The sequence below is a fragment of the Suricata suricatta genome, chromosome 5 (assembly GCF_006229205.1).
Source record: "Suricata suricatta isolate VVHF042 chromosome 5, meerkat_22Aug2017_6uvM2_HiC, whole genome shotgun sequence".
Lineage (NCBI taxonomy): Eukaryota > Metazoa > Chordata > Mammalia > Carnivora > Herpestidae > Suricata > Suricata suricatta.
This window is the reverse complement of record NC_043704.1, coordinates 60,342,365-60,369,188: the sequence shown is the minus strand read 5'-3', so window position 1 is coordinate 60,369,188 and position 26,824 is coordinate 60,342,365. Positions and strand designations below refer to the sequence as shown.

At 37.8% G+C, this 26,824-nt stretch overlaps 1 protein-coding gene across 1 annotated transcript in view; it reads right to left on the bottom strand.

Moving 5' to 3' along the window:
• Positions 1–500: 500 nt before the first annotated feature.
• Positions 501–26,824, bottom strand: part of GRAMD1C (GRAM domain containing 1C) — a 67,379-nt gene continuing 41,055 nt past the window's right edge. Inside the window, exons 7-15 of the mRNA XM_029939325.1 lie at positions 21,238–21,375; positions 15,541–15,659; positions 14,034–14,176; positions 13,178–13,281; positions 11,454–11,630; positions 10,166–10,223; positions 8,197–8,307; positions 7,870–7,975; positions 501–2,230 (exon numbers count right to left, since the gene is read on the bottom strand). Of these exons, the coding sequence (XP_029795185.1) occupies positions 2,150–2,230; positions 7,870–7,975; positions 8,197–8,307; positions 10,166–10,223; positions 11,454–11,630; positions 13,178–13,281; positions 14,034–14,176; positions 15,541–15,659; positions 21,238–21,375 (1,037 nt within the window). The 3' untranslated portion in view covers positions 501–2,149. The remainder of the gene's footprint in view (positions 2,231–7,869; positions 7,976–8,196; positions 8,308–10,165; positions 10,224–11,453; positions 11,631–13,177; positions 13,282–14,033; positions 14,177–15,540; positions 15,660–21,237; positions 21,376–26,824) is intronic.

Here is a 26,824-nt window from a genome sequence, read left to right as displayed (position 1 = left end):
GGGCGGTACGTGGGCGGGGCAAGCCCAAGCTCACGGCCGGGAGAGGTGCCCACGGAAAGTCGGGAACCCCGGGACCCGGAGGATTCCCAAAGTACTGGGGACTCGTTGGTCCGCCAGCCTTCATTCAGACGCCGGCAACAGGCTCTGGGGGAGATCACCACCGCGAACAGTTACCTAGGACCGCCCCCAAATTCTCCAGCCTTCCCCTTAAAGGCCCATCGCTGTCCCTGATCTGTTAATTTATAAAACTCGTTCATTTTCATGATTTCTGGCAAGCAGATTCTACATTAGACCAGCAGGCCTACTGGTACTTATGTTCCAACAGTCTGCGTATTTGAAATGAAACTGCTCGAAGAGGAGCGTAGAATCCTCTTTGGGTTTTATTTTTGCACAAAATTTTAAAAGAATGTAGGCCCATTACACTTTTTCACTGTAGCAGCATTTTTAGTTATTTTTGTTTTGGGAGGGGGGTTTAACAGAAGAAGAAAAACTACAACTCAGACATTTTGAGTTTTATTGATATTAATTTACATAACAGGCTTAAATGCAATTAATTGAATTCTACATACATACATGTTGTCTTAATCTAAAAAGCAAGTTTGTTAATTTTCTTTGAGGTATATTTATGAAGTAGAAGTTTTAAAGAACATCACAAAATTATTCAGCTTGTCTCTGATCATTTTTGTGAATTTAACAGAGAACAAGTCTTCAAGTTTAATATCCAGTGACTCTTGCTCACAGACAGACACTTCATAAATCCTTATTTAAAAAAAAAACCCAGGTTAGTACACAGGTACCCCAAGGTAGGTTTGTGGGGAACCACCCAGAGAAATCCATTTTTCCTGTAATCAGGTCAATACTTTCATTCTCTATAGGCATCTCAAAAATTACTTTAGCAATCTCATGTGGCTTTGGTGACTCTGGGGTGAAAAGAAGAAACATATAACTAAAGGGAAGCATTGTCCAAACAGTAAGAATATATACAAATTATTCCATGCTATCTTTCTCTTGTTCCAAAGGCATAATATTAAGACATACATGCCTAAAAACTTCTGATGAAAGAGCCAAATCTTCTGACTTAGAATTTGAGTCAACAAACTAGTACTGGGACATAGTGCCCCCAAAAGTTTTTACTGAAGAGGTGAAGATTGCGTCTGGTTATAACTTACCAGTTGAAACAAGCCACACACATGAATGAATAAGTGAAGACATATATGACTACTGAAAAGTAACCCACAGATTATTTTCAACCATGTGGTTGACTTCCACCATGAAAGAGTGCTAAGCTGAAGCCATGCTTAGTTCAAGTATTCATTTGATCTGTCACTAAGATTTGCCCAGATTTTAACATACCTCTCTCGTTTTTAAAATCAGAGCATGGTTCTTCATTTTGAGTGTTGGTATCCTACATGTCTCCTTTTCCAAAATATACTCTTCTGCCACTTGATATATGAAGAGGCAAGATAATCTCACCTCTCATAGCTCCTGAAACAACTATACCTTCAAAAAGATACAACATGGCTCAAAAACCTTTCAGATAGTAATTACCAAGTTGCAGACTCAAAACATGACTACTGAACTCCCATGCTAAAAAAAAAAAAAAAAATGAAGACACTGTAATATTTACAGTACTTAGAAATGTTATATGCCTGAAACCTGGTCCTTCAAAATTCATAATGAGAGAGAAGTTTATTCTTAAATTGTTTTCTTTAGTATCTTGAATGTATCTTGGCTGGGAAGCAGCCTGTTGTACACGTACTGATTCTGTGCTAACAGATAAAGCATCAAACTTCAAACCTCCCTGTAAAAACAAGGCCATACTATTCTGTTCGGTGTGTCTCATTTTCTTTTTGTATCATAGAAATTCAAGTCCATGACATTTTTCACTAGAAATAGCCACTGGAGCATATTTCCACTGGAGAAGTCCACTGCTTAGAATTATGTATAAGAAGTGAAAGAATGGATGGTTAAGGCCATCAGAGATTAGTCGTCACATTAATGTTATTAAAAAGAATGTTCGTATTAGAAGTATCAATAATGAGAAGATACGGAAATGTTCCTGTGACAGTTAAAATCCTTCATCCTCTGATTTTCTTCAAATGTTTTCTTTTAGTTCCAAGTATCTCTGTGGTTTCAGGCCTTGAGATCACTAGCTTTTGACAATCATGCCAGTCTTGTTCTTATTTAGTAGATCAAAAGTTCTCTGAAGCATAATGAGTGAGCTCTTTAACTACAAACAAGATTAATTTCAAAATCAGATTAAATTTTTTCTGATTGTTTTTATGCCAAAAGTTTACATTTATATATTCAATATAGTTATGTTTCTGCTGATGCCCAGATGAAAGACCGAACTTATAAAACAGCTAGAGGTCAGTTCGCCTGCTCAGGAGCTCTTCTCCCAGCATGGTCCTGCTGCACATTCTGCCTCCGAGAAGGTGGTTTCCTTAAATGGTTTCTTAAGTGGCGGTGGTCTCGTCACTGTCCCCTGAAGGACTCAAGTTCCACCTCCAGGCCTTTGCTACCTCCTTCATGCTTGCATTCACCTGAGACTTACCCATCCCCCCCATCTCCATGACACCTTCCCTCAAACTCCCAAAGCATTATTACTTACTTGACACTTATCTTTGTCCTTTTTCTTTTTCTTTTTTAAATTTTGAGAGAGTATGGGGGGGGGGGGTGGAGAGAGAATCTCAAGCAGGCTTTGCTCCAACCTGGGATGGGGGGAGGGGTGAGATTCAACACTGCAATCACGGTCACGATCTGAGCTGAATCCAAGAGTTGGTTGCTTAACTGACTGAGCCACCCAGGTGCCCCAACTTTGTACATTTTTATAGCTTTTAACAATACACATGCACACCAGATTTTTCTAATAAAATTATAGGCAACTTGAGAACAAGAATTATCTTTGTATTCATTCATTTGTTCATTCAGTAAATGGTAGTTGCTTACCTTGTACATGCTGAGTTTGTACTAAGCTCAGCACTGCATGTACAATAGTGAACCAAAGAGGCACCGTCCCTGCCGTCCTGGAGTTGACAGACTGTGAGAGATACAGGGCTAAGACGTACCATCACATATATAGATCTATGCTCACACAATGTGTTCGAATTCTGGCTGGAGGATGGTAGTGTCATTTTCCGAGATTACGTCAATTAGAGGAGAATTAGGCCTAGCTCAGGATGAAAACTAAAGGCTGCTTCGGGTTTGATCAATGTGTGGGAGCCTATTAGCATCCAGGTGCAGATGCCAAGTCAACAAGTGACCGCATGTGTGGAGCTCAGGGAAAGGTCTAGGGTCAGGGAGATGGATCTGGAAGTCGGTGGCACACGTGGCACAAGTTAGGGGAGTGAATGCGGCCACCTGAAGGGAAGGCGCGGAGAGAAGAGAATCTAATGAAGAAAGCCTGGAGCACTGGGCCAGGAAGAGGTCAGGTAGAGGAGACAGTTTTAACCAGCAAAAGGTCGTTTTACTTTATGCTAAGCAGAAGAAACCAGTCACAAAAGACCATATAGTATATGATTCCATTTATATGAAATATCCAGAGTGGGCAAACCCATAGGAATAAGAAGATCAGTGACTGTAGAAGCTGAGAGAGTGAAGGAACGTGAGAGACTGCTAATGGATGTAGGGTGTCTTCTGGGGGTGACAAACATGCTCTGGAATTAGTGGTGATGGTTGTATAACTTTGTGAGTATATTAAGAATTCTTTAAAAGGTGAATTTATAGGATGTCAATTAAAGCACAATAAAGCTGGGTTTTTTTCTTATGGTTTTAAAGAAGGCAAGATTAGATACATTTCAAGAAAAGAGTGGTCAGCTCTGTCAAATGCTCAGGCTGTAAGATGAAAAACTAAAAAAGCTATATTAATTTTAACAACCAGAGTCTGTCACTGGGGACTTTAGCCCAAGTAATATCAGTGCAAGGTGTGGGGAAGAAAACAAGGCAGGAGCGAGCTGAAGAGCAAATACTGCTTAAATATAGGCATCCAATTTTGCTTCCTCCTGAAACTCCACTAAAAGCACAATAAAGAGACTCTTGAAAGGCATAAATCCACAAGGACAGGACAGGGAGAACAGAAAGGCGAAAGCAGCAAGACAGCTTTGGAAATGAGAAACCAGATGGATGATCTTGGAGACCAGAAAAAGTGGACTTGCAAGCTAACTGCAGAGAAAGCTGAGAACCAACCAAATCTACCTTGAAGGATCCTCAAAAGCCTCAGGAACTGACAGGAATCTCTGGAAGTGGGAATAAGTAAGAGGAACTAATGTAACGACTGTATGGCATTTGAGCTCTTCCACTACCTGTTAGAAGTGTACAACTTTTTTTTCTGGGGAGGCTAGAACAGAGGATCTCTGGCTGACGCAGGGACAAGAGACACTTAGGACAGTAGTGCCATCCCCAAAATGGGGATTATATGAGAAAGTGTTGCGACCATCTTCCTCTGCCCTGCCCTCTTCCATCCCTTTACTTTCTCCCTGCTCCTTAAATGCTGGCAGCCAGCCCTTAATCTTTCTGGCGGAGACCGGAAGACTCTTCTCTGTAGAAACTGACCAATTGAGGAGGAAAGACGTAAAGGTAGTGATATCAGGATTTCTCAACCAACAGCCCAGCCAGATCTACAAAGAAGTTCAAGAGACACCAGCCCAACCTACATTATGGGCTTAAGAGTTTCTGATCCACACAAGCAGACAACCAAGAACTACAGACATTTAATGAAATCTCACTTTAAGGACAGAAATCAAAATGAGGGAAACATCTTGATGGAAAGTGAGTATGCAAGAATAAGGGGACATGTTTTTAGCCATTTAGTTATAGGATCAGAATGATGAAGATGCTATAGGCATTTAAAAATATCATAATGCCATAAAAAAATTCAGAGAAGTAACAGGTTTTTGGAATCAAAACTTGTTTACTAACAGTTGAAGAGTCAATTTCATGAAGATTAAGTTGAGGAACTCTGAGGAAGCAGAACAAAAAGGCAAAGATGGAAGCTGAAGAGAAAAAGTATGGACAGCCTGTCCAAAAGAAAGCAGACATCTCGATTTTAGGAGCTGCAGAAAGTCAGAAAAGAGAGTGGAGGAGAGGAGATCATCAATTGTATAATTCAGTATTCCCTAAAACTGAAGGGCATGAGTTTCCAGATTAAAGGTGAGGAATGGTAACAGCCTCAGAATTTTCAACGGCAACACTAGAAGCAGAAAAACAATGGGGCAATGTCTTAAAGACTCTGAAGGGACATTGTTTCCGAGCCAGAGTTCTCTTCCCAGCCAAACTCGTAATCAAGGGGAAGGATGGAGTAAAAAACTTGCACACAAGTTTAAGATGAAGTCTTAAAATATTTATCTCCATGCTCTCTTTCTTAGGATGCTGCTAGAGAATATGCTCCATTAAAAAAGGAGGGAGGAAACCAGGAAAGCAGAAAACATTCTGGATCCAGGAAGCAGAGCAGGTGCTCCCCAGGAATTCCCAGGATGGAGCTGTGAACCTGCAGAAAGGGCCCCTGGGCCAGACAGGAGGAGCCCATCAGGAGGGTCCCTGCCCAGAATACCCGAGGTGAATGAAGGTTATGAAAGGAGACTTATAAACAACCAGAGTTTTAGGAGATGAGATACTTATAAATAAAATGGTTAACAAATCAACTATAATAAGACAGTTCCGGCAATAAGAAAAAGCACAGAAAAGAAAAAGTAGGCCTGGTTTATTCCATGGCTCAGCCCAGAAGAGCAAACTTTGTCAAAACAAAGTAAATACTAGATACGGATCAAATCAGGATTATCACTTCCTTGGGAGGATGGGGGAATCAGAAACGGGAGCAGGAAGAGGTGAAAGAAAAGGAAACAAAATGTTTGTCTTCCATAATAGGTCAAATGATTATGTCCAAAACTAGAAAATCAGGAAGTATCAATGCAGCCTGTTGTTTATAAATATGGAGGCAAACACCAAACGAAACTAAAAGAGTTAAGGGTGGTTGTGTTTGGGACAGTATATAGTGGGACTGCTGTTTTGCTGAACAATCCTGGTAAAACAAGTTGACCGTGTGAAGGAGTGACTTTGGTAACAATAAAACCTTAAAAAAGTGAACAGATTATGAAGGATAAAGTAGTGACAGCCACCACAGGCAACTGGGAAAGAGCCCAACTGTGAAAGGGAGCAAAGAGACAGAGGGGCAGAGAGAGAAGGATGTGGACAGCGTGGGTGCTTTAATGCAGGAGAGACCAGAGCAGGGGCCACGTGCAGATGGGAAAGATCCAGCTGAAAGAGGGAGACGGACCGACGGATGGACAGGTCTCCCGCCAGCACATGCTGAGACCCTCCTCACAGGCATGCTCGGACAGCCATGGAAGGAGGACGGGTGCAGCGACTGGAAGGTCTGTAGATCTGGTTAGAGGAGAGGAAGACTCTCTTTTCTCTTCGAGGCAGAGTCATCCCTGAGAGTCAGAGGAGCAGGAGGCGGAGGAGAAGTGCAAGTTGGCCCATTCCCGCTGAGAGGGGGAGGGGGAGGGCGCCAGGCGCTGCAGACACGCACACGTGAGGAATGCGGGGGGGCCCCTTTCATGCCCCACAGGGTGTCCTGAGAAATGCTCAATAACTGAATCTTCTAAGAAACCAATGCATAGAAGAAGGAAGCAAAATATTAATAGTGGCTATGTCTGGATGCTAGAACTATAGGTTTTCTTCTCTCCTACATTCACTTTTTTATCTTGAAAAGTACACATATACTGTATTATGATGAAAACAGTAATCTTTATTTTTTTTTCAAAGGGAATCCTAAGTTTTGGCTTATATCATATTGATGATACTGTCTTCAAGAGATAAACACCAGAACAACCTAAGTGTTCATTCTTTAATGGAGAACTGATAAAATAAGTAATTATGGCACATGTATACAGTTGAGTTCTATGCACTTGTTAAGAGGAACTGCTTTATATGCTAATCCGGTAGCACTTCCAAGATACATGGCTAATAGATAGAAACAAAATAATCAGCAGTGTGCACAGCGCGCTTCCGCAAAAAGTTAATACCAAGCACCACTTTTTACATGGAAGTGTCAATGAAAAGACTGAGGTAGATGTATACAGTTGACCTTTGAACAACACAGGTTTGAACTGTATGGGTGCACTCACATGCAGATCTCTAACAGGACAGTACTGTAAATGTGTTTTCCTTATGATCTTAATAACATTTTCTTTTCTCTAGATTACTTTATTATAGAATACAGCACATAATACATGTAACATATAAAATATGTATTAATTGAGAGGCGCCTGGGTGGCTCAGTCAGTTAAGCGTCCAACTTTGGCTCAGGTCATGATCTCACAGTTTGTGGGTTTGAGCCCCATGTCGGGCTCCATGCTGGCAGCTCAGAGCTGGAGCCTGTTTTGGATTCTGTGTCTCCCTCTCTCTGCCCTTCCCCTGATTAAGATGGTTCTCTCTCTCAAAAATAAATTTTTAAAAAATTTTAAGTAAAATAAAATAAAAATGTGTTAATTGACTGCGTTATCAGTAAGGCTTCTGTTCCACAGTAGGCTATAGTAGTTGAGTTTTGGAGGAGTCAAAAGTTATATGTGATTTTCGACTGTGCAGTGCTCAGCACCCCTAACCTCGGCATTATTCAAGAGTCCAATGTACATGCTGATATGGAAACATCTTCAAAATATATTACTAATTGTAAAATGAGAGTATGTACAGTATGCTCCCATTTTGGAAAAATGAGACTATACATATAAATGCATACTATAGAAACTGGCAAGGGTGGTTGCCTCTTGGAGGGGGTTCTTCAAATAATGGGGTAGTAAATATTCTCACACAACACAACTGGTTCATACTCGTATGAAAGTACTAAGTACTGTGGTACACAGAGTTGCCTACCTGTTCAAGCATCACGATGGAGTCTCGGAGCACTCCTTTTAAATGACGGGCCTGGTCTTTGTTCTTCTCAGTATTCTCTGCTCTTGACAGCATACCAGAGGCTAAACTGAAAAAAAAAAATCTTAAAAATCAGGGAAATAGCTTCTAATCTTGTCATTTCTAGAAATCATCAGTGTCCTATAAATTTCCAAGCAAAGCAAAACATTAAATTTTTTAAAAAGCTTATGACTATAGTATAGCTAGAAGACCAAAATCTCTAAACGAATTCCGTTTTCTGCAGCTAGAGAATTACTGAAATAATAACAGGTTGGGGGAAAAAAGACTTACTACAGAGATTTCTCTTCTTGGAGGTGGAGACGGTAAAGGGACTGAGCAGCAGATTCTATCTTTGACAGCTTCAGAAACAGCGTCACGTTCAACAGAACGAGCAACAGCAAACTGGACAGAGCAAATTGTACCTGGTTACTCCACTCTTACCCAGACCTAACACACTACCATGTGCAGAACAGACACGCAAAAACTTTTAAAATGTATGTTGTCCAGACTAGTTTCCAATTATTGTTATTATTTAAATCAGTCATCTCTATTTTATTGTATGAGATCATTACTTTTAGGTAATCAGTGGATGGTGAAGAAAAAGTTAGAAGGTAATTGGGTGACAATAAAGTCCTCAAAAAGACAGGTTGGGATTATCCCTGACATCTTTTCTCTCTGTGAGGAATCCCAGCCAGTGCTGATGTGTGACCACTAGCTTAGAATCTACCAGGTAAGCTTGAGAGATCTATTTCTGGGTACTTTCAGCTTAAGCAATTATACCCCCATTATGCTGCAACAAAAAGGAAATGAAGATCAATATGGACTTGATCTTACGTAGATGGTCATGCACCTTATTCCCTGTCAAAGCCAAAACAAATTTTTTAAACTACTATTCAGCAAAACTTTCTTCTAGTTCAACTTAGACAAAGAAAGTATCAAATCCCAAGTATACATGAATTGTATCATACATAAAACATTACATGCTAAATGAATTTACTGTATTGGTCCTCACAGCAGCCTTTCAAGTGAATGGATGTATGTCTTATTACACATATATACAAATATATATATGGCATCATATTTCTCCTAAATTTTCTGTTAAAATACCGACTTGCCCTTAAAAATATATAGTATTCACCTTTACCTGCCCAGAAGATTTTTTAAAAAATGAAAGCTAAGGTAGGAGCAAGAAAATCAAATCTATGAAATTACTGTGGCACTGAAATAGTATACAGATCAGCATTTCAACCTCTGACTATAAATTTTCTACACAGCAATAAAAAGATCACTGCTAATATTTAACATTCAAAATTATTAGAGCAAACTGACTTAAGAAGAATATGAAAACCTTTTGTAAAGCTCAAAGGTATATCAAACATTTTGTATGTTCTGAAATCTATAATTAGAAAAAGTAGTGGATATAAGAACTTCATTCCAAAATATATATCCCCAGAGTGTACCACACAGTCAGAACCAATTCAATTAAATCTAATGGACTACCTCAATATTCAGATACAGCCACGTAGATAACAGTCATCTAAATATGTCTGTCTGAGAGGATGCCTATAGACTAAGGTTCTTGATCACTGCTGGAGGCCTTCTGACTCAATCTCTGGGACTAAGGTCTAGAAATCTGCATTTTAGCAAATGATCCTAAAGGGTAAGGATCATTGGTCTAATCAAATAGAGTAAAATAGCACTTTTGGGATTTCACAGGCCTGCATATATAAACATTCTCTTTAAATCTATGGAACTTCCAGTAAAAACCTATGATGGTAAAAATAAATCAGATTAATTTTTTAAAAACAAAACATTCATTGAATGTGTATTTGGCATTCCCTCAGATTTAATAATTCTCCTGAAAATCATACATCAAAAACTGTTAGACTGAAGCATAAATTAATGTTTTTATAAACCAAACTTAGTGGCATTTCTTTTTTTCTTTTAATTTTTTTAATGTTTATTTAGTTTTGAGAGAGAGAGAGAGCATGAACAAGAGAGGAGCAGAGAGAGGGAGACACAGAGTCCGAAGCAGGCTCCAGGCTCTGAGCTGTTAGCACAGAGCCAAATGCAGGGCTCAAACTCACCCAAATGAGAGATCATGACCTGAGCTGAAGTGGGATGCTTAACTGACTGAGCCACCCAGTGCCCCAAATAGTGGCAATTTCTACACAATAATATACAAGTGCATTCAAATACTTTTAGAAACAAAAGATAAGTGAAGACACAAGCAAAATAAACATGCAAAACAAATACTTACAAAATACTCATCACCACAATAAGGGCAGTATTACACATTTCCGTTTCCTTTTTCTTTCCTGCAGATCACAAACACACACACACACAAACACACACACACACACACACACACACACAAAACCTACATTAGAACAGGATTGTGATTAACACTGGTTAAAATATAATTTCATTTGATGAACTGAGGGTTGAAGGGAGGGGGAAGAGGTGGTGGTAATGGTGGAGGACACTTATGGGGAAGAGCACTGGGTGTTGTATGGAAACCAATTTGACAATAAACTATTTAAAAATATATATATAATTTCATTTGAAAAGAAATGGAGAAGAAATTTTGTACAAGAATTGTAAAAACAATTCGATATAGGGTAAATTTCCAGCACCCTTTTTTGATTTCTAATGTCCTGACTAATGTGAAACAAACCTACAAAAAGAAAACCTATGCCAGTCTGGCAAATTTGGCCTACATTACAATTAATTTACTCTAAATAAATAAGCAATTCAATGCATCATGTATGATCTCTAGCTAAATTCCATCTCTGCAAATAATATTTGAGTTGGGTTTATATACAATGCTTCCCTCCTTAAATTTTTTAATCATCCTCACCTGTTCTCTATTGCCCAAACTTTTAAATTCAAATAAACACTCACACGAAGCTACAAGCCTTAGAAGAGGATTTGGTAATGTAGGCTGAGAAGGATGACGGTTGGATAGTTCTAAGAGACAGGGAGTAACACGAGAGGCAAGATATCTTCAAATTTGAGAATGGGGACAATAAGAGTCAAATTCCATCTTCACAATTTGCTGGCTTGGACCGGACAGGTACAGGACTAAAAGCATATGATCAGTTTAGTACTTTCAATGGCAGAAGTCAAGTGTCTGTAAAGACTAGGTAGGAAGTTAACGAGTGAAACGGCCAGCAGCCAGGGACAGTGGTGGGGACGGATGACTCAGGGGCACATGCTCTAAGGGCACAGCTTCTACTAAGCTTCACTGTTGCTGTGAAGGGATTTAGGTCCAGAGCCGTCAGATGTGAGGTTTTACCTAAAAACGGTCACCTTTTAAAATACCATGTGGGCCCAATAAAATACATCTATTGGCCATATGCATGCCATTTTGCATCTGCTTCTTTACATTTACACATTAGTTATACTGAAGGAACTTGAGTTTGATTAACATCAGAAAAGGAGAGAAAAAAGGGAAACCTCCTAACTGCTATGTCCTATAAATGAGACATATACTGCTTCCTGTAAGTAAACTAAAATCTTTCATCTGTTTGCTACGTAACAGCCACCTGAAATATCCCCTTTGGCATCCGAGCCCACGTCTCCAGAAGAGCGCTGAGAAGAAAGTTTAGGAACCGTTTCTGCTGTTCGGTTGAATGTTCGCCTTCTCCTTCGTAAGCCACTAAGTTTTCCAGTGTCTTCGATGGACTGATTTAACACAGATTCTTCCATTAATAAGTCTGATTCTAAGAAGGAAAAAAAAAAAAAACTTTAGACAGCAGAGAAACCTTCTTGACTATAAAATGTGAGGGTGGGGAGGGGTTTTTTTGTTTTCAGTTTTGTTTTTAATCTTTTTAATTGTTTTATTTATTTTGAGAGAGGTAGAGACAGAGCATTAGCAGGGGAAGAGAAGAGAGAGGGAGACACAGAATCCAAAGCAGGCTCCACGCCCTGACCTGTCAGCACAGAGCCCAATGCGGGGCTTGAACCCACAAACCACAAGATCATGAAACTGAACCAAAGTCGGACACTTAACTGACTGAGCCACCCAGTGGCTCCTTCAGTTTGTTTTTTTTAAAGCCTTGGTAACTTTCTTTAACTGTTACTTAGGTTCTTATGGCCTAGATTCAAACCTTACTATTAATAAAAAGTTTTGGAGGGTAAAGTGATCCTATAATGAGGCTTCACTATTCTAAGAAGAATGAACTGTATTAATAAATGATGGGACCATCAGAGCAAATTCACCATGTGCTATATTAAATATTAACATAACGATTTCAGTTATGGCAACAACAGGCTACGCATTTACACTGGATCCTTAGAAAGATTTCCAAGAAAGACTGTGGTACTTGATTGTCAATATCAAAGGAAGGAGGAGCATATGATAGTCCTAGTTTATAAATGAGGGTTTGCAAAAAAAGTAAGTACTGGTAAGAAAAATCTGCAAACAACCTGAAAACCTCATTTTTGTCATTTGTTTTGACCTTTCCTTCACCAGACTTTTTATTAGAAGCTCATTATCCAGTGGCCAAACTAATTTTTGAATTTCATTTTCTTTGCTCTTGATTAGGAGCTTAATATTGAATAGCCAAGAGAGAAGACCAGAAAAAATAATCAACAAACTAAATAATTAAGCCTTCATTTACCCTGAGTTGACTGACCCCCAGCTTTTCTTTAACCAGAATTATGTTCATGTATATATCTGTATTTTTTCTCATGTTTTATTTTAAGGAACATCCAAACAGACAACTATATCACTTCCCCCATTCCAGTCCCCATCTCCAGCAACTCCATACAGGAACGTGTTACCATTGCTAAGTGGGCCTGCATAAACCAGAGAAGCTGCATTGATAAGGATTGTGAGTGGAGGTGGGGCCACCAACGAACAAAAGTGCATATTTATGATAAGTTATGCAGTCTCTCACTAGTCAGCCTTCCTGGCTCCTTGCAGGGAATGTGACAGCGCCTAACTGTGTGATCTTAGACTAGTCACTTAACCTCTCTGTTTCAGTATTTATTCTTTAGCAAAATGGAAAAAAAATAATAGTACCTACCGCACAGTGTTGTAATGGGTTGATTCTTATAAAGCATACAGAACATGTCTGACGTATAATAAGCATAATAGGAGTGTTTGTTAGACCAGTGAAAATTAAAAGTTTCCAAATTCCAAGTGGAGTAGTTAGGACCACTTCAGTGGGAGTCAATTCAACATCATCTGCTATGAATCCAAATGAGGAATCAATCTGTTCTGATTGATAAATCAAGTAATAGATAAACCAAGTAATTTACAAACCAAGCTGTTTGAAAGAGTCCTCCAACGAACTCCAGGAATTCTTCTCAATTAGAGATTTGATAATGCCCCATGGTTGTTTTCTGTATTTCAAATCTGTAGAAACTCTAATAAAATAAGGAGGAAAAAAGCTTACTTAAAGGAAATAATTTAGTTCTATTATAGTTCTATCTATAATCTAAATGTAAGACTATATCCACTGGAAAGCCAAAGGACTCTGTCATTAAGACTATGAAAGAAAATGTATTCACTTGTTAAAAAATTACTATATGCTGCTAATAATTTCATGAAATTTTCCTTCTAAGTACTTGGCATTTTCTTCTTTCCTTTCTCTAGCCCTGGATTTTCTTTCTTTAAACAGCAATAAAGGCTCAAAATAAATTCTAAATTTTCTAAATTCCTTATATAAAAAAATTTCTAGTGGTCATAAATGAAGTGAAAGTAACTACATTAACTAAGACCAGGCAAAGCACACAGTGGCCCATCACTATCTTCCAACATTTTTTATTTCCCATTGCAGCAATTTGCTCACCATGTGCTCCTTAAGAACTCACAGCTGCCTTGACATTAAACAAGGCCCTGTGAGTAGTTCTGGCCATGGGGTGATGAACGCCGTTCCACATCTCTCTTTTCCTATAGCAACTGAAACAACACACGTCTGGCTGGTGCAGCTACACGATGTCAAAGTGCTCAGTGGCTGCGGCCTTGAGTAAGGAGCCCCACCCTCTGCTGACCACTGGTGGACACATAATTTGAGCAAGAAATAAAGCTTGGTTGTCTAAGGCCACTACTAAGATCTTAGGATTGATAGGTTCCAGAATACCTACCCTGACTAAAGCACTCATTTAGGATAGCTCACCTCAGCCGGCATTTCTGTTTTGAGGATCGGATGATATGGTATCTGGTCAGGGTATAGAAATAGTCATGGTAGGGGACATCATGTGTCAGTACTTCTGAATCTACCAAGTAAAACTGTGCTTCCCGACTTTCTTTATACAGTGTCTGTCAAAATAAAATAAAACATATTTTTGCATGTTCAAGTTTAATATATCAAATTCCTTGCCAATTTAGAACATATATACTAGAATTTCTTCTCACAAATTACAAAAGACATGAGAAGCCTATATGCAAAGCCAGAAGAGCCTCCATGTTGGCCATACAATCTATGAATTGAGAAGATGGGACCTGCAGAAATAGTATTTGTTGCCTCTCTCTCATTTCATTGTACAATTATTTTTTTTTCTTTCTTTTAGGTATGAGGAGGAGAGTCTCTTGTGTATGCTATTAGTGTATAAAGATTTTTAAATGTTCCTGATTAGGGGAACAATTCAAAATTCAAACTGAATGAAGCAAGGACTGACCCCAAAATTCATAAATACTTAACAATCATACTTCAATAAAAAAGCAAAGGAAGGGAACAACCAAAGAAAACACTGCTTTTCTTAAACAGGATTTGGAGTGGTTACTGGCCAAACTTTTCCTCATTTTAACGGTAACCTTTCTACCTATCCTGTAACGTTATCAAAGATTCCCCAACATCAAAATACCAAGCTTTTCTTAAATAAGTCCTTTTAAACACTGGACAAAAACCATAATAGCATAACCAGTTCACATGTTAAGATATTTTCTATTTGCAGAACAGATACTCTATACTTCAACACAAATTGGTCAAACACAAACTCTACTATAAAGACAATGACACACCAGCCACTGAGTAGAGCACTGAATATCTTATCATCTCTTCCCATACATCACAGCACCCCTCTAGTTATTTGGCTATAACTCTTGACATGATCCCATATATCAGATTCCAGTAATGTTCTTTATTAAATTTATTATGAAAAAGTTAAAACAAACACAAGAGTAAAAATGAGGTATAATGAACCCTCATGAACTCATCAACCAGCTTCAACAATGTTAACTCTTACCCAGTCCTGCTTCACCTGTACCCCCTCCCTCTACCACCATGCTCTGCCTGGATGGATTACTTTTAAAGGATACCCCAGACATCAGTATAGTTTTATTCATAAATTTACCAGTGTATCTATTTCTTCAGTGTGTCTCTTTAAAAGATATTCTATTCTTTAAAATATAGCTACAGTACCATTAATACATGTAAAAAATTAGTAATTCCTTAAATCTCCCAAATATATTTTTAGTTGGTTTGTTTGAATTAGGATCGGTTGATCTGGTTGATATGCCCCTTCAGCCTTTTTTTAATCTATAACAGTTTCTCCTCCCCTCCTCCCCCCACCTTTTTTTTTTGCCATTTATTTCTTTAAATTGTCTTGTAAACCAGTGACTATGACAGGCTTCTCTCTTCCCACATACATGATTCTTTTGGAATACTGATGGAGGAAACATACCTGCTTTTCAGTGGCAGTGGTTCGCTTTCCTGTAAGTGGATTATTAAGGACTATAGTGTAGGTCATGGTTCTCAGTTGATCGCCTCCAGGTTCTACTTTCCAAGGGGTGGACACTACATCTAATCACAGTAAATGTAAAGAGTTGGTTCTAAAACTCTCAAAAGTGTGACTTGAAATAGAATCAGAGGTAGGGTTTTTTAAAGTATAATTAACATACAGTGTTGTATTAGTTTCAGGTGTACAATATAATGATTTAACAGTCCTATACTTCACCCAGTGCTCATCATGGTAAATGTACTCTTAATCTCCTTCACCTATTTCACGCATGCGCCTATACACCTCCCTTCCAGTGATAGATAGATATAGATTGATAGATAGATGAATAGATAGATAGATAATGTTTGTACACATATACACACACACCCACCACCACAACCACCACCTCTTCTTTATCCAGTCATCTGTTGGTGGATACCTTGGTTACTTCCATATCTTTGCTATTATAAATGATACTGCAATAAACACAGGGGTGCATATATCTTTTTGAATTACTGTTTTCATTGTTTTGGGTAAAAATTCAATAGTGGAATTACTGGATCAATGATAATTTTATTTTTAGTTTTTTGAGGAACCTCCATACTGTTTCTCATAGTGGCTGCACCAGTTTACACTCCCACCAGCAATGTGTAAGAGTTCCTTTTTCTCTACATCCTCACCAACACTTGTTATTTCTTGTGTTTTTGATTCTAGCCATTCTGTCAGGTGTGAGATGGTATTTCATTGTGGTTCTGATTTGCATTTCTCTGATGATTAATGGAAAGAAGTAGTTTTTAATTATTTAAATTTTTATTTTTGACCAGTCCTAACATCCTTTTGACAGTGTTATTATTTTAACATCAAGAAATAGTAAAGTTAAATGTAAGGCCCTCTTCTTTTATGTGAAATTTTCCCATCTTTGATCCATTTACTTCTAAACTGTTGTCTATTAATACACTTTTTTCTTTTCTTTAGAAAAGAAAAATTAAAAGTTGTTTCATCTGTAGGCTTCATTTTAAAGTCCCCAGTACCTGTGAAGAGAAATAATGGCACCAGCCTTATTAAATACAAACAGAACAACACTTTAACATTCTCATCACTGAGGACTAAACCTTGAAAGACATTTGCCATTATGCAACAATAAAACCTTGATCCCAACTTGTGGAAAAATTACGTTAATGAGAAGTCATGTAATGAGAAATCATGTAATGTTAATGGCTTATCTGTCAAAATCTTTAATCAAGAAGGGGGCTATGGAATATAATGATATAACCTTCTTCAAGTTAAGAAAGCTATAGGATGATTTCTCTGTATTGAAGGCAAGATCTTGTTTAAAATCCTCTCTTATTTGCCGAATAACTACACAGTGAGTAGAAACATACTTGGAACAGAAATATATTTTTAGGACATAGCATAGGCCATTTAACGAGGCAAAGACTACAAATGATAGGTAATGGCATCATGAGCTCTTTTTCAAAGTTTTGACTAGATCATCTAATGCTGTTAGCATAAATGGACTTAGGCAATTAGTAGACTTGACTGCTATTTGTCAACATTTTAAAATACAGAAGCCTTATCTAATCCATTACCCATCACCAAAAAAAAAGAAGCAATGCTTTGTGATATAGACAATTTTACTCAACTTCTTTCATACAGTTAGGTCTTGAGATTTTTTGAGGGACCCTAAAGCTGCATTTTCAGTATGTGGGAAAATCTAAAAACTAAAACCATACAGAATAAAAATTATGTAACTATAACTATACATAGTTATTTAGTTATTTTTAATAATCTCTATATCCAACATGGAGCTTGAACTCATGACCCTGAGATCAAGCGTTGCATGTTTTTCCAACTGAGCCAGCCAGGCATCCCCACCATACAGAATTTGCTGTAAAAAAAATAATAATTTATTTAATTGTACATGAAAGAAGAAACAAAATTTATTCTAAAATACTTTTCAAAAGATTACTTTGGTCATATGTCAGTCTGTTTCAAAAAAATTATACAAATAATCCATTGTTAATTAGCAACAGAATTTTAAGATATCATTGGGATCTGCTTTTAAAACTACACACTATTCAACAAGCAACTGTTAACAAGGGTAAAAGTATGTCTTCCACTTGTATTGTCACCAGTGTCAGCAGCAAGCCTACTGAATATCATGTACCAGAACATAGTTAGCAACATTTTGGACTTGTCAAGCCCTGCAATACCTAAGTAAACCTCATCATGATATAAAAAATCAGGGATGAAATTATTTTTAAAATACAATATACCAAGGACACATCAGCCATTTTGATATACTGAGTTAAAGTAATAAAGAGTAGGGGCGCCTGGGTGCCTCAGTCAGTTAAGTGTCCAACTTTGGCTCAGGTTGTGATCCTGTGGTTTATAAGTTCGAGCCTTGTGTCAGGTTCTTTGCTGACAGCTCAGAGCCTGGGGCCTGTTTCAGAATCTGTGTCTTACTCTCTCTGTCCCTCCCTTGTTTGCACTCTGTCTCTCTCTGTCTCAAAAATAAATAAATAGACATAAATTTAAAAAAAATTTTTTAATTAAAGTAATAAAAAGAAACTGCAGAATTCTATATGAATCTTCTGATGTAATAAAGTTGTAAAATTGGTAAGTCTTCACACTCATTAGGATGGATGTTACCACAAAGACTGAAAATAACAAGTGCTGGCAAGGATATGGAGAAATCGGAACGTTTATGCATTGCTGAGAGTAATGTAAAATGATACAGCTGTTCTGGGGGGAATGTAGAATGATGTAGCCATTATGGAAAACATTACGGCCATTCCTCAAAAAAGCTAACCATAGAGTTGCCTTATGATCCAGTAAGACCACTTCTAGATATATACCCAAAGGAATTGAAAGCAGGAACTCAAACAGACATTTGTACATCAGTGTTGACAGCAGCATTATTCACAATAATTAAAAAGTAGAAACAACTCAAAACTCCATCAATGGATATGAATGGATAAGCAAAAGGTGTACATACATACAATGGAGTGGTACCCATCCTGAAAAAGGGAATGAAATTCTGACACATGCTACAACAATAATAAACCCTGAAGACATGCTACATGAAATAAGCCAGAAACAAAGGGACAAATACTGTATGATTCCACTTATTTGAGGTACCTAAACTAGTCAAATTCATAGAGACAAAAAGTAGAATGGTGGCCATCAGCAGCTGGGAACCAAGGGGATGGAGATTTATTGTTTAATAAGTACAGAGTTGCAGTTTGGGAAGATGAAAAAGTTCTGAAGACAGATGGTGATGATGGCTCTATAATGTGAATGTGTTCAATGCTACTGAAATGAACACTTAAAAATGGTTAAAATGGTATGTACAATTTACCACCATTAAAAAAATGGTGAATCTTGGGGAATGGCTATATGGGTTTTTATTATACTATTCATGCAATTTGTCTGAAGGTTTGCAATTTTCAAAACTAAAAGGTTGAATGAAAAGACTTAAAACTGAGTTATGAGTTACAAAAGCAATGTCACACAAATGCTAACAAAGATGTAAAAGAATACCTATTTAAAAGTTCCCCGATTAAAAAAAAGTCAAGTACTGCTGAAATTTTACTTTAGTGCTGAAATAAGATTAAATCCATAAATAATTAACTATACAAAACTCTTTCCATTAAAAAAGAAACATTTCTTAGTATTTTTAAAAAGAAGCCTTTGAAACCCATTCTCAAGAAATAGAACTTCAATTACCAGGTAACAAGTTCAGAAGATAACAGAATGGTGTATGATAATAAGCAGATTATCTCTTTGGGGACAAAACTTCCGATGAATGGTAGGTCCACATAGCACCATTCCTATTACTGTCTACTCTTGTAGTAAGCCAGAAGCCTTTGCTTCCAAAAGCCATTTATAACATCAGAGAGCAACTACAGTCATCCATATTGAAGCTAGATAAATATCAGATACCTGATACAGTTGTGAGTCAAAGAACAAACTTCATTAGGTACCAGCATGGAATAACATGCTAGTTCCTAAGGGTCTTGCAGCCATAAACATGGCAGGGCAATATCGACAAGCATCATCTTAGAAAATTAAGAAAAATAACATATCCAACTCTTTTGAAATATCAAGTTCTCCAGGTAGACATAAATAGCAAGAAAATACAAAATAGATTTAGAAGAGATATAGTTAAATATAAACTACCGAGTGGAGAGGACAATTTGTATTCCTCAGATATTCCACATACTTAAAACTAGGACAGAAAAAAAAAGGTTTTTTAAACATAAAGCTCTTAACATAATTACAAAACTCAATAGCTATCAATTAGAAATCACTTTGCTATACTACTCTGAATAATGAGAAAAAAGTATTTTTTGTATCTAGAATCCATATCAATGATATAACCTATGAATACATAGTTATGACTACATAGAAGTTTGAAATGAAAGAATAATATCTAATGGTTAATAAAGTGCCTCAGTGATTATATTTAAAACTGACTATAGAATAAATTTCTCTTTGACTATGTCAAATGACTCAACTTACGTGAACCCGTGCTGCTACTGTTTTATAATGTTATATAGCAATCTCAACCATGTGCTCCCAAAGTTTACAAAACATTTTTGAATATTTAGGATAAATTTAGTTTCAAACTATAAGCTTGAGATGTTTACCAAAATATAACTTTTAACACATAATCAGTGAACTTCTTTTTATGAGTGTAACTAATTTCCTAACTGGGATCTTTTTTTTTTCTTTTTTGGTATTTTCATTGAGATTTATCATAGCCACTGCAATATCGAGTGTATATACAGCTCCATGAATTTGCACAAATAAAATACACATGTGTACCAGATCAAGATAGATTTTACTAATATCCCAGAAGTTCCTTCCCACTCTTTACCCACCCAGTTCTCCACCCAGTAAATAGTGTGCTGATTCTATGTCCACAAATTCGTGGTGCCTGTTTTTGAACTTTATATAAAGAAATCGTAGTATGTACTCCTTTGTGTCTGGCTTCTTTTGCTTAACATTAAATCTGCGAGGTTTGCTGATATTGTTACAAGTAGCAGCAATTTGTTGTGTGTGTGTTTTTTTTTCACTGCTAGCATAGTACTATTTTGTGTGAACATACATAATTTGTTTATCCATCCTATTACTGGTGGGTATTTGGGCTGTTTTGTTTTGCAACCATTGTTAATAATGCTGCTATGAACACTGTAGTACGTGTCACTCAGAGTACACAGGTACCCGTTTCTAAAGGATACATACCAACTAGTAGAATTGGTGAGTCATAGAGAATTTTTATGTTCGGCTTACTGCCAAACCATTTTGCAAAGTGATTGTACCAATTTACACCCTAGTAGAATCCAATTGTTCTGCAATGGAATCCTTTTAAATTAACTTCAAATAACTGAACTGCTACATTAATAGATAAATAGGGTTTTAGTTTTCAAAGGGCTTGAACTTCACTGTAGGTAGGATCTGCCAATTGAACAATTATACTGCCTACATGTAAATTTAACCAAAACACTTAAATACTTAAATACTAGTTTATCTATCACCAAAATAAAATCAAAGTCTAATTTTTCCCCCTGACAACATAAATCAATTTTATAGGCCCAACTCTTAACAGATAATAAAATTCTCCCAAATTTATCATTAGATAAACACAACACCAACCTATTATATTTCTAGAATTGGTAAATTTCTGCATAAAGCGTGAATTGGTGAAGAGCAATTCAAACATTCGCTCAGCACTGATATGAAAAACACGGTTGATATAAAGTCTTCCATGAAGATCTTTCTCAGGAATATTTTCTGGGGAAACAACAACAAAAAACAGGACTGAAAGGGAAGAAACTAAGAAATGGTAATTTCAAGATTCTGTTTTGTTTGTTTTGGCACGAAATGGAAACGTGATTACAATGATCAGCACATTCCAAAACACTATTAAAACTCTAAATTGGCATTATATACATATGTACTGTATATAACTATACATAATATATATTTAATTAAACTATGTATGATCAATATATCAGTCATCAAAACCCTAAAGTTATAAAAATATTTAACTTGAATGATACCAAATTCTTGTACTATGTCATTCAAAAGAGCATTTCAAAAGTGACAAGGTTAATACTAGGATATATAGGGGTGTATGTATCTCCCATAGCAATTAGCAGATTCTATTTCTGCATGGTCACACATTCAGCGAATATTAACTCATGAGTGACCTAATATCTGCTGCACTCACCAACTTGGTAGCCTGAATAATGTTTCCAACCTGACTTAAAGCTGCCTGCCCCAAGACAAGTACCATTATATCCACAACCTATTCTCAATACCATACATTGTACCATACATACAACTATGAAATCCTTCTGAAAAGTATTCTTCAAAGCTAATATTTAATTTTTCTGGGAACCTGGTAATGATGATTTTGAAAACTACCGGTAGCAAGTGAAGAAGCCATATCCGCTCACCTCTCCTCATATTCCCTGGAAACATTATATGAAACAGCCCATGTTCTGTGGCAATTACTATATATCATGCATTGTACTAAGCACCTTACAAGCACCCATTTATCTTATCCTTGCAGCAATCCTGTGAGATAGGTGGTATTACCATCATCTTCATTGTATAGATGAAACTGAGGCACTGAGAGAGAACTGTCAAAGCTCCATGGCTAGTGACTGAAATGGAATCTACAGCTCCAGAGCAACACAAACTTAATCTCTATTTTATAGTCCAGGAGTTTAACTTAGAAGAATAAAAAAGAAAAATTAAAAAAAAAAAAAAGACAGCTAGGAATAAGAACCTGGTAAAGGAAATAGAATAAAGCAATCCACTATGAAATTTTAATGATTTCAGGACTAGGCTTATGCACCATCAATGCAGAATAAAAACTGTGACAAAAGCCCCCAGTATTACAGATATCATGCTCTAAGAACTGTTTGGATAGGCCATCTGTCAATAGTTTATTTATTTTTTTATTTTTTTGAGAGACAGAGCAAGCAGGGGAGGGTCAGAGAGAGAGGGAGATACAGAATCCAAAGCAGGCTCCAGGCTCCGAGCTAGCTGTCAGCACAGAGCCTGATGCGGGGCTTGAACCCATGAACTGTGAGATCATGACCTGAGCAGAAGCCAGCCGCTTAACCAACTGAGCCACCCAGGCGCCCCAGGCCATCTGTCAATATTAAGCCATGGGAAGCAATCTGGTCAAGCAAAAGGCAGTAGTCTAAGAATCAGAAAAATTCTTCTAGCTCTGCCTTCACCCCAACTATTCTTTTTTCTCCCTCATCAAATGATTTGTTTCTCTATTTTGCTACAGGTACAAAGAACTTAGGGATATCAGGCAGATATTGATTTACCTTCTCCCTGCAACAATACTTTGTGTAGGCAAAAGCTAGTCACAGCAATTTCAAATAATGGCTCCTTCAGCAGAGAAATAAATCACTGAAACTAGGTAATGTACTAAGGTTTTCTGAGATAACTTCCCAATTAGGTTTAAGAAATAGCTTTTTCTGAAATGGAAGTTATATATATATACATATATGTATATATATATATGTTCATTGTAAACATAATTCAGATATTCACAAGGAAAACAAACAAGTATAGATGATTCTTTTAATCTTGCTCATTTTCTTCATGAACTTATCCTGAATTATCATTATTATCTTTACTGGCCTGTTGACTTGTTCAGTGCCTCTCTCCTGCGTAAGACTCTAAATTCCATCTGAGTCGGGACCATGTCAATTTTAAACACCTATATACATTATGTATTTGCCACATAATAAGTGGTAACTATTTTTGAATGAAAGGCTACTGAAAATGCTTTTAAAAAGTATCTTATGGTTAATTTTTATTTATAAAACTTCCATTTTGCAACCATATTTTTTATCTTTTTATTTTGGAATAATTTTAGATTTACAATTAATGAAGTTGGGTGCTATTGTTACCCTTTCCCAGCAATGTCCTTTTTTTTGTACAAGGATCCAATCCAAAATACCACACTGCAATTCATTGTTTTATCTCCCTCGTCTCCTCCAGTTGTGAGAGTCCCTCACTCTTTCCTTGTTTTTTAATGGCCTTACACACTTGAACGCTGGTCAGGTATTTTGTAGAATGCCGTTCAATTTGGGTTCATCTCTTTTATCTTGATTAGACTGGGGCTCTGGATTTCGGGAAGAACAGCCACAAAGGTGAAGTGCCCTGCTCATCAAACTCAGGGGATCCCGAGGAGCAGCATGACTCATGATAATGGTGGTCTTGATCACCTGGTTAAGGTGGTGTCCGAGGGGTCCTCCACTGTGAAGCTACCATTTTTACCTTTCCATATTCTGTTTGTTAGAAATGCGTCATTAAGTTCAGCCTATGCTCAAGGGGAGGAGAATTAAGCTCCACTTACTAGAAGGGGGAGTATGGATGTATATGATTCAAAAGGCTGTAAGATAGACTTGTGCTTTCTCCCCCATTTGCATATTTATTTGATCATTTGTATCAGTATGGACTCATGAATAGTTATTTTATACTTTAGGTTATAATCCAATGCTATCATTATTTATTTTGTTGCTCAAATTCTTTTACTTTGGCCATTAGGAGTTCTTTCAGGTTGACTCCTATGCCCTTTTGATGTTCCTCATTTTTTTTTTTTTCTTTTGAAGCAGTTCTTTATCTCTGGCCCTACAATAAACTCCAGCTTCATTTTGCATATTCCCCACATCAGCCCTAGAAGCAGTCATTTCTCTAAGGAGCTCTTAAACTATAATTTTTCAAAAGCAAGTTTCTTGTTTATGAAGGAAACAAATTACACTCACATAAACATTTCAACACATTTTCATATTTCATTTAAACTCCACTATTAGATCAACTGTTGTGTATTATGACTGATAAAATGGAATTTGTAGCATTACTATTGGAACTTAATAACACCTTTGGTGATTAACTCAAGGAAGTAAGAGCATGAAATAAACGATTTCCATCTGGGATTATTTATTTATGACATTCACAGTACTTAAATGCCTCCTATCCAAGTAACATCACCAGTGATTCCGCTGTGACATGTGAAGCTAGCGACCGGTTTTCAAGTAGGGAAAGGAGCACCACTCGACCCAAGAGCAGGTAACTCTTTCTAATAAAGAAGAAATATTTCTTGAATTGAAAATATTCAAACTTATCAGTTTGAAAGTGGCCAGTGGAAATGATGGGAAAAGTGAGTCAGATAAATAAATATGAGAAGGACATGGGCATGAATAAACCTAAAACTGTATGTTGATAGTGTTTTGAGAGTTCATGAAAAATGTACTAGGTAGGTATGCAAGAAAAGCAGATGTGTTTAATTGAGTAACTAAGAACACACAATTTGTTCTATCCTATATCTTCTTAAAAACTAGAGACCTGCTGTCTTCTTGACATAGTTTGAGGGCTTTCTTTACATGTGAAAAAACCAAGTTCAGTTTGAGAGTATTGTGCAAAAGCCTGACTCAGTTGATAATGTCAGGGTTACCTGGTTTAGTCTCATGGCCCTTCCCTGACGTGCTAGACTATTTCATGGCTTTTTCTGAGCTTTCTCCAGAGGCCTACTTGTCCTCACCTTTATGAATAAGCATCACCTGATACTTGATTCCTATTTTTCTTTGCATGAGTTTCCAACTCATCTTGGTCAGCTCTAGACCATGGATTCCACTGTTGCTATTCTTCTGTGCTGCTCCCTGAGCCTAACCTTTGCCTCACTTAGCTTTCATTCTCAACATCAGTGACTTTGGTTAGAGCACCCTGTCACACCAAATTCTAACCCCAGCAATTAAAACTAAAGTTAATTCTGTCATGACACAGCCCAGGGGTGTCATGCCATCAGCCAGTCTGTCAGCTTCCATTCAAGGCTCTACCTCCTGGGGCAGATGTTCCACAGACTATCCACGGCATGACAGAGCAGGGCAGATGAAAAAGTAAATCCTGAGAGCAACAGAAATATTATTTTGGCCAAAAATACACCACAATTTCCTTGTACCTGCAGATGTGTATACAGCGTAGCAACTCATCTTCATCTCCAGGAAACTCCTAGCACCTTCTCAATTTCTCTGAACCTCTACCCAAAACGGAGCATGTAGTTAATAATCTGCAGAAAGCCTATCAGCAATAGAACTCTAGATAAACAAGGGTCTTCTACAGCTTGTTCTGTGAAGTATTATATATCAAGTGTTTAAGTTCATATATGGCTTAACAGATTAAACACAACAGTCAGCATTTGGTTCAGGGGGTGGCAGCCCAGAACCCATTTCTGGAAGTACAGAAATATCCCTAAAAAGGCTCCCTTCAATTTTGGTGGGTTCTAAACTGCCTACAATAGAGTAAGAACATTTGAAAGTGAAACAGTCAAAGCAGATTCTAGGGTAACTTTTCCTATATGAGCTTCAGTTAAACTCCACATCAAAGGGAGCATACTCATTGTTTCAGGCCCGTCTGTAAGATATCTCAGGAAGACACATGAGTCTAGAGGGACTCTCTCCTTAAGAATGGTCCAGGGCCCCCTTCCCAAAGGTTACAATTTATAGGTGGCAGAAGAGAGAAAAAAGGGAAATCCTCTGATTTTCTCACTCAGCCTGCTCACAATGGTAGATCAAAATACTATGATTTTAGAGCACAGGGTGGCAAGATGGCGGAGAAGAAGGGAACACTGTTACCTCCCCACAGCTGCAACCATCAAACTGAAAGGAATTAAAACCACAACTTTCTGATCTCCAGGAGCGGAGGTGCGCGCACTGACCCCTTATTGGTATCAGCCTCATGGATGCCTGAGTGAGTAAACTGGGAACTGAGACGCTGAGGGAGGGAGCTCCGGCTCAAAGCGGAGCTGGGAAAGAGAGTGTCCAGAGACTTAGCCCCGGGCCTGCAGACAGCATGGGTCCAGAGAATGCACAATACCATGCAGGGCTGAGAGCGCGCTGGACAGCCGTGCAGGTTGGCACAGAATTTTGAGAGCTGCTTGTGATCCAGCCTGCAGGGTGGTACAGAGCTGAGGGGAAGAGGAGAGACTGAAAGGAGCCCTCAGCCTGTGGCACTGCGGAGAGACAAACTTTCCATTTGCAGCCGCTGCGCGCAGGGAGAGAAATCCGATCCCCTCAGCAGTCTTGTTCTCCACTGGGCCCGGCAGCCCACAGACCTTAGGTGGAACCAGGGAAGGGCTGGCCCTCCAGCTCCCCTGCACAGTCCTGACCAGAAAGATGCCTGGCTGCCAGAGGTTATTTTAACGTTGGCAGAA